This window comes from Parasteatoda tepidariorum, chromosome 3 (genome assembly GCF_043381705.1).
Source record: "Parasteatoda tepidariorum isolate YZ-2023 chromosome 3, CAS_Ptep_4.0, whole genome shotgun sequence".
Lineage (NCBI taxonomy): Eukaryota > Metazoa > Arthropoda > Arachnida > Araneae > Theridiidae > Parasteatoda > Parasteatoda tepidariorum.
In genome coordinates, this window is record NC_092206.1 from 52,072,476 (window position 1) to 52,082,050 (window position 9,575).

A 9,575-nucleotide genomic window follows, 5' to 3' on the forward strand; every position below is an offset into this window, starting at 1 on the left:
AGATTGGTTGACAAACATTTTTTGTAAACTAAAAAATATAATAACCCAGGTAAATAAACAAATTTTCATTCAAAATAGTCGTAATGATATCTAATAATATATAATTTTCAAGCATCAATGTTTTTTTCAAAAGTAAATTGACTTATAAAAATTATCTGTTTGAATATTTTTAAATTAACGTCAAATCTAATGCTAAAATGCATTCGATGTGACGTTAATTTAAAAATATTTAAACACAACATTTAAAAAAATATTTAAAAATATTAAATGACGTTAATGTAAAAGAATTTCCCCCTTCACGTAATTATTGAAACATACAAAAAAAAATTTAACGTAAATTAAAATAGATTATTTTTAAATATTCTACTGTGCAAACTGAAAAAATAATAATAATGTTGTAGTTACTTAATTAAATGTTTCTATTCCTAATTCTAATAACATGTGATCTCGCGATAAATGTGTAAAGTTATTCTTTCGAAAAATAAGAAAAATAATATGTATTAAAAGTTTCATAAACGTGTAATTTAAAAGTGACAAGATAAACTTTAACGTAAACTTGATCAACTTGTTCCATCAATTAAGGTTTACTCGAAACGTTAACACAAAAAATAATTTAATTACTTGTTTCCAATTTCTTGTGTTTTCAACGATTTATTCAGAATATTTTAATCATATTAAGCTTAAACATATGTAAAGCTTTAATTCATAAGGAAACAGATGGGTGTCAAAGGAACACAAAATGTAATTTGTACTTAAGAAGCGTTCATAAAAATTGTGTTCATGTGATAAAATGTCGTCTTAAATTAAAAAATGAAGAGGTTTTTAGAAGAATAATGTAGTCACTAGTATAAAATTATGTATATATATATCAGGGGTGAAAGCGAGACGGAAAATAGGAAAGGCTGGTAGTAAAACCATTTCAGTTATTACTAGTTTTCTGGAGAAGTTTACTTATTCTTTTTTTAAACTATGCTACAATAACTACTTTATCTTGGAAAATTTGCAGTTTTATATATATGCTAAAATTATAAAAGAAATATTGATAGTTACAGATATTTAGTTTTTCTCGAAAAAAATACTAGAATGAAATGTCTTTCATACCAGTTTTTACTCTTTTCCGTCTTGCTATATAAGGACTTTCAGCCCTGATATATATNCAATTTTAACTATTTTTAAGATATATGGGGAAAAGTAGTCAGTGATTTAGGAAGATTAGTAGGGAAGATGGGGTAAGAACGGATAGTAGGATAAAATCGAGTCCCTCGTCGATTGTGCCGAAATTAGTTCCGTTTCCTAAAGAATAAACTCTTAACTGTACTTGAAAATTCGAGAAGAATGACATACCACATTCACATGATGTTTTTGATTAATTCATGGCGTTTGTGCAGATAAGTTTGTTTCACTATATCAATTCTCTTATGTTCTTCTGTTCTTAAACTAGACTTATTTATTGATCATTACAGTTACAAAAGTAATTTTTAGTTCAACTTACTATATGTTTACTAAAGATTTATACTCTTTCAAACAATAAGGATTTAATCCAATAGTGGCAATATTCTATTATGTTACAATAACCTCTGCCCTCAGAGTAAGTCCGGTAAATACACGGGTTTGCCCCTCCTCCTCCCCCTTTCTCAAGAAGATTGAACTCCAAGACAAAATTTATAGCTGCCCTTTTCCTCAAACCGCAAAAAACTTTATTTTCATATTTTGTAGAATTTTTAAAATCCCTATTTCTGAAATCGTAGTTTTTATATGGATATAAAGAAATGCCTTGAATTTTTTTTTTAAAAAAATCTAATCAATCAACACAATATTTGTAGTAAGAAAATTTCGGTCTGGTCCTCAAGAGCCTCAAATTCTGGGCCTATTGTCCCTCTCTCCATTCCCCCTTGAGTATTACCATGACTAGATCACATGTAAATTGTTTCATTAAAATAGAAATTAGTAGAGAAATTCCCACTAATAGAGAAAGCAGGGTGAGCTTTTTCTTGAAAAAAAGCACTTGTTAAAAAAATTAGTGCATCTGTGACTTCTTATGTAAATGATATATTGTACACAACAAAACAATGGTATCTGGTCATTTCTAGGTGAAATAGTTTAACTCCAGTAGGCCTTCTAACCTCAGCTACTCGATCTTACTCAACTTTCACTAAATATTTTTCGTAATTTGAATTACGCAATAAATTATATAATTTGCATTGCAAACGTATTCTTAAAAGTTGTGTCCATTTAATAGACTTTTGTTTAAATTAATTTTGTTTAAATTAATTTTGTTTAAATTCTTAATTTTCTCAATTTTGAAAGTTGTAGATAAGCAATTGTAAAAGTAATTATTCAAATTTAACAACTGGTGCACATCAAGATTTCGGGGAGCACCAATTTATAAAAATAAAAATTGTTAAAATTCTATACACTTCATTTAATAAATTTTCTTTTCTACATGCCCTCATCAATTCTTTAAAAAACCCTAATATTTGAAATCAATTTTATAAAACAAATTCCAAAACAGTATTTGTGTCATTTTAAACTATAAATACTTACTCAAATACGCGACATTTCTTATATTTATTTTAATTTAATCTAATTGTAATTTCAAAATTGTAATATTAAATACTTTTCATTTAGCACTTTTACACAGAAATTAGCATACACAGAAACATACTTTTTTAACATTTGCTTTGTAGGGAATATAGAACACCCAGCACCCATACGAGATATTCTGTACACACCTACCCTAATAAATATTCTCTAGCTTTTTTCAAAATGTCAAAAGTCCTAGAAGTTTATACTCATTGGCGTTAGAAAAACTATTATTCAGGATGCGAAACTAAACAATATCAACACTTGGCATATAATTATCGACGTGAATCAGGTAAATTAAGTGATTAAAAATCATTTAAAATAATTCTATTTCTAAAAAAAAATAATTCTAAATAAATCTTATCTAATTCTAAATTTGAAATAGTTCTAATTCTATAAAATAATTTTATTCCTTTAAAGTCAAACAGCGGTGCTTTTCATTTCTATCCGCACACGAAACTTTCTTTTAAGTGTTTAGAACTCTGTTTTCTTATTAACTTCAATAAGATTCTTCATGTTCTCAGATTTCTATGAAACGTTTAGAAATAAATATAACCCGTTATTATTTCAGATTCAAGTTACGAAGACAAAACTTGGCTGCAATAAGCATGACAAGGATTATCTTTACTACTTTTATCAACGTTCAGCGAAAATTAAATGATTGACAACTGTACAAAATATTTAAAACTGTTTCTTTCATGTGAAATTTTTGTTCATAATTTATGCTGTGTTAAATGCATGTTTGTGCCAATAAAGAAACATTTTGTACTCTAAGACACTACAATTACGCATGTAGTTTTTTTCCCTTCAGTATTTTGCTTCAGGAGTTCACGTATAAACTTCAGTCAAATGCAAACCTATAGTTTCTTTACTAAGGGTTTAAGACTCTGTTCGCTGAAACTCGGCAACCCCAATCGGCAACCTTCTCAATATTTGTTGTTTCTGTGTGAAAAAACAATTTTGAAAGTTGAAACTATTCACTGCAAAAAATTTCTAATCTCAGAGAGATAGTATTCTAGCGTAAGTATACAGTTAAATTATTCATTCATAAATACATTATCACTACGAAATTCAGGATCAAATTACAGCAAGAAGTACCGGCACTCAGGATGCAGTACTTTTTACCATAAAATCCATTCTTACCTTAAAATTTCACAAGACAGAAAATTTTATGCATTGCAAATTTTACAGCAGTACATATAAATAGATTAATTTTACAGCAATACATAGAACAGACGGTAGAAATAGATTTTGCGGCGGCAGCACTTATGGTTCCAGTACTTTTTATCGTAATTTCATTCAGAATTTTTTACAGTGTTTGTAGTAAAAAGAATTCTGTTTGCTTACGCACGTGCATTCACTTCCCACGCCCAAATGTTTCCTTGATGATTCGATTAAGAATTATTAGAGAACATAAATAATTTTAATTATTAGTGATCTTTTTAAATAACATTTAAAATTAAAGATATATTGTTATGCCAAATTTGGTGAGTGCACAGCAGTAATTTAATGTTTTCGTTTTTCAAACAGGCAGATATGTAAAATACAATATGCCTATGCATCACATTGTGCATGAAGCTGATGGAATCTCTTAATCATTTAAATAATCTCTTTAACTGCAATTTATAAAACTATACTAATGTAATTTACTCCAAAATATAATTGTTGTAAAACGGTTTTAGACGCCGATTTAAATTATTTTATTTCGTTTAGCATATTAAGGTAATATCACAGAAAGCTGCTTTTTGTGATCAACAGGGTCACCTTCCAAAATTATCTCGTGCAACATAATAAACGCTAATGATAAACTAAACAGAATGCATAGCACAACTGTATTTAAATATTTTAATTCTTTAACCCCTTCTCCTATCCAAACATGCAAATTAGTTTTAAATAATATATAAACGGAATTTTTTTGCCGTCGTGGAAGTAATCTCATTTCAATTTTAACTATTTTTAAGAAATGCCCACTATATTGTCAAAGTTCTTGATGAATTAAGCTTTTGTAACAATTTATAAACTGTCCGGCAGCCATTAAGTCACACAAACAAGTGAAGTATGAGTACGGGACATTTCTGTATAATAGGTAGCTGAAATATGTTTTAAAATTACTTCCATCTCTGTAGTGAGATCAGACTGAAAACTCATCCCATTGCAGTAAAAAGCTAGCGGAAATGTATCAAATACACCTAATTAGAATCGAGAGAATGGAATGCAACAAATTCATTGCAGATAGAGAAAATTGAAAGAAAAAGTAGAAAAAAACTCTTTTTTTTCAACGGAATCCAAAACTTTAGCAACAATGAACCCCTATTAACCATCTCTGACTCAGGAAAAAAAAAATCTGAATTTCAAATCTGTCATTAGATGTTGAAAAATTAAAATTGAAACCTCTTGACGACGCTGACACAACAAAAGGTAATAATTTTGTACTGGTCGATTTTTTTTTCTTGAAAAGACCAGTTTCGGGCACTACAATGGTAGAGTAGAAGTTGTTTACAGATTTGGGGATTATTATGCTCATTTCTCGAAAGAAGGAAAGATAAAAAAGATAGACCTAGTTCTTCTGATTATGAATCTTTCTTTTTTTCAGAAAAAAAAGATGCTTACCAAATCTCAAAAAAAATAGATACCAAACTTCATTTTCTAATAACTGATAGAATTATCAGGACTACGTCTCAATACATATTTAAGGTTGACATTTGATATAATTAAAAGCAAATTGTAAAATATTTTTCAAATTAGCCAAATTGAATAATGGTTTTCAAATATATAGATTTGCGTTCAAAAAGTCTTTCTTAGTATAATGGAAGGCTCTTTTACCAATTAGTATTTAAATTAAAATATGGGACTATATATTTTCCAATAAGGCTAGATTGAAATTAATTTCATTGTGACTTTAAATATACCTTTCTGAGTAGTAACAAATTACTTTTTAATAAATTGTAAAGTTTGTCCACACTAGCCAGTGTGTAGTGTGGGAAAAAATACATTCTCTTTTTTAAAAAAAGAAATTATTATTATGGTGAAAAATTAAACAGCTGTCTAATTCCAGATCTGAACCAAAATGTAGATTTTTGTCTACTTCGCTATGGTTGCTGAAGTATATCAAAAATTTAAATTTGGACAAAAGAATTCATAAAGAATCATAGAAAACACACCAAATTCTTGATAATGAATACAGTTGGTGGAATCAAGTGTAATGCAGTTAAATAAATATATCTCAAGCGATTTCTCTGTAGAGTTCAAATGTAGGTTTTCGTATGCATATAAAATGCAGAGTTATGCTGAAATTTCAGCAGAATGTAACCTAAAAACTATCTGTAGAAGAAAATTCAGCCCAGATGGTGAGTGAAATTTTAGATATTTTTCTTATAAAACCCACTTATGAAATGCTTGAAAATTTGACTGACTGCTTGTACAATTATTTTAATACTCGGTATTCGTATTTAAACTGATTTTTATAAAAACATTCAATTCTAAAATTGACTTTCAATATTCTGAAAACTTGCTAATTTGAATTAGAATAAGCACATGTTTGGACTTATTTTAAAATATCAACAACCGTGTTAAATTTGAAAAAGAGCAATATACTGAATTAGTGGCTAGCTCGAACACCAAAATCTTTACGATGGAGACTAATCTCAGAAAGTATGGTAGGAAATGATTATTATCAACTTGAAAACAACATTTCAAGCAAAAGAAATTTCGAGTTTTTTTAGATAGATTTAATTCAAAAAATAATTTTAGCCCACATACTCAACTATTTCAGAAGAGATAAGTTAAGTATTAGAAAATATATTGAAAATGTTAAGCAGGCTTATTTTTTCTGAAACGAAGTATAGGCTGGAAAAAATACGGATAATAACTTTAATTATATTAATTTGCTTAAATATGTGTAATAAACTATTAATGAACTGTACAATTATATCAGCTATTGAAAATGAAATATTTAATAAGAAAAATATAAATCTGATATTATTTTTCATCACTCACTTTTCTCATTATCACATTTTTACAGTATTCAAATTATTGTTCAAAATCCATATAACTTAAAAGAAATACGTTGGTCGTTTTCTAAATAATCAAAAATTTAAAAAAAAATGCGTTTAAATTATAGATTTCCATCAAAAATTTTGATTTTTTTATAGTTAAGCGTTTCTTGCATCGGCTTGTTGAGCTAATATATTCGTTATTATTAAATTTTATTACTTGTTTAAAATAGTCCTCCCTCTTGTAAAAAATAAAGAAATATTTAATGAGCCTACGAACACGCTTAAGGAGATTTTTTTTTTAAATAAAAAAATTGGTCAATAGTTTATGAATTTAGAAATTATTGCTAAAGTTTACTTAAATGTGTTTAAAACTATCTTGATCAATTTAAAATTCCTCTCTATACATATTTATAACAATAACAGGGAAATCAGATATTGTCAGATCATGAATAAATATATTTTCTCGATCTAAGAACATAATACTATACCATAAGGATGTTTTAAATTGCATAAGGATGCTTAAATCATAAGCATGTTTTAATTTGCGTCATAAAATTTAAAAAAAAAAGAAAAGAAAAAACACGTTGACGAAACAACTGTCCATTGAAATCCAACTGCAGAGTTGAAATTTGACGAGCTTTAAGGGCCTTTCTTAACTTAACGCAAATGATTTTCCGAAATTCTAATTTGTTTGGAATTTATTGCAATTTTAAGTGAATTTTTTATAAATTTGCGAATGAAATGATCTTTTTTGAAAAGTATCTAATTTTAGGAAGAAAAAAATATAAAAAAGACGAATGAGAGACCATCACAGAGATTAGCAAATGGAAAGAGCAGGTGCCTGCTCTTTCCAAAATAGGATACTCGTTACGTAAGGGGCATCCTATTTTTTTTTTTTTTTTAAAGAAAACGTTTTGTTAAGTATTTTTCTGCAAATATGTAGCCATTGTTGTAAAATACAAAGAAGCTTCTTTTAATAATTACTGTATGTTGAAACAGTTGCTACCCTTTTTTCAGAACTAGTTCTGAAAAAAGGGTAGCAACTGTTTTGACAAGATCATTTATCTCGAAAAAAAGGGGTTTTTAAATGTGTTGTAGAAAAAAACTTTTGCCTCATGAAGGAATGAAAATTAGTCCCAGTAGCATAAATATACAAAAAAAATGCGATGTTTATCAAAAATATTTATTTTTTCATAAATGCTTACCCAAATGTTTACACTTTTTTACTTAATTTTGTATTAACACTAAACCCGGTAGCGAATATCCGGTACACAGCGTTTAAAAATCCTTTTAACTATTAGCCTTAGATGCATCTTAGAAAGAAAAAAATTTCGTCAAAAAATAGAAAAAAATTTCCCCGAAGCATTTTGCGACAAGCTTACTCTGAAAGTGTTATATTGAAAGAAAAATCTGGAATGACTATCGATTTCCTCCTGGGGTAAACTCAAAGTCAAAAGTAACTTCTACCCACTACCTGTGCAATGTTTGGTATTCTTTGTGATTAACGAAAAAAATACTCTAGCTTCAGCAGCTAAATTTGAAATGTGTTTCTTTGAAATCTTACAGGTCGTCGAACTACCAAAGCGGGGGTGCCATCCCCTCTGCAGAGGATCAAAATTATGATGGCATGTATTCGGATCATCCTCAGGGATGCTTTCCACACCGTCGCCAATAACCCATTGTGCAGATCTAGTGCGACGTAAATGAACAACAACAACAACAAATCTTACAAATATACAAAAGCTTGGATAGTTTTAACCAATTTAAAATAAAATTTAATTTCTTTAAACCTAACATAAAATAAAGTCATTAATAGAAATAATTATTTAATTTAATAAACTATATTTTTTAATATTTAAAACAAAAATATAATGGGCAGAATTTATTTGAACTCCTAAAAAGTTTTTTAAATTTGTCTTATAATCAAATTTTTTCGTATATGTATAAAAAAGTATCGCTTTATTGCTTCGTTATAAAGTAAATATGCCAAAGGGTTCTTTGAATTAGCCAATGCAAATTCGCAACATAATATCGGCTTTATTTTTCTTTAAATGTTCTTTTTAAATTATTTTTGAATTCTTTACTTTATCTCCTTATTTCCTTTAATTGTGAAATCCAATTAAAAAGTGAGTAAAGTAATTATTATTTATATTTTTTTAAAACCATAGTTTTCATTTTATTGCTAAACCCAAGTAGCACAATTCACAAAAACGATATCGTAAAAACTTAGCTTTGAACATTGTACAATATCGCAGCGAAATATTGTACTATATAAAAATGGACCCCTTTTATAACGTATATTCAATATTGCAGAACAATATTGTTCGATATTGTGAAAACGTTGGGGAACGTCGATCGACATATCTCTGCATTTACAAACGTTGTACTATGTCGTCCGACATCATCAACACGATATTAAAAAAAAAAATGCTGTGGAATGCCGACAATCTCCAAAATTACGTTATTTGAGAAAATAAAAATTAGTTATTGAAAATATTCATGCCTGTTTGTAACCTGGAAAAAGCTGATAACAAAATCGTTCTAGCTTTTTTAAAATTAAATTATTTGTTATTACCAAAACTTATAGAATTTTTAAGTCTGCAGCTTAGTTATTAATATTTAATAAGTTTGGGTAGGCAGGTCTATTTTACTATTATTCTAGAAAATAAGCTAGAAAGTAAATAGTTTTGTTAAGATATTTCTTCGCTTTTTCAGGGTACAAGCAGCCATTTATACTGTGAAATAATTTTAATATTTTAAGTGATTTGTGCAATCATTNTAAATATGCCAAAGGGTTCTTTGAATTAGCCAATGCAAATTCGCAACATAATATCGGCTTTATTTTTCTTTAAATGTTCTTTTTAAATTATTTTTGAATTCTTTACTTTATCTCCTTATTTCCTTTAATTGTGAAATCCAATTAAAAAGTGAGTAAAGTAATTATTATTTATATTTTTTTAAAACCATAGTTTTCATTTTATAGCTAAATAATAAAAA

General features: G+C 27.8%; 1 protein-coding gene across 6 annotated transcripts in view; it reads left to right on the forward strand.

Moving 5' to 3' along the window:
* Positions 1-3,367, forward strand: part of LOC107441317 (thrombospondin-4) — a 195,437-nt gene extending 192,070 nt beyond the window's left edge. For all 6 annotated transcript variants that reach the window (XM_071179153.1, XM_071179154.1, XM_071179157.1 and 3 more), the window contains exon 9: positions 3,155-3,367. In XM_071179153.1, the coding sequence (XP_071035254.1) occupies positions 3,155-3,244 (90 nt within the window). In that variant the 3' untranslated portion in view covers positions 3,245-3,367. The remainder of the gene's footprint in view (positions 1-3,154) is intronic.
* The last annotated feature ends 6,208 nt before the right edge of the window (positions 3,368-9,575 follow it).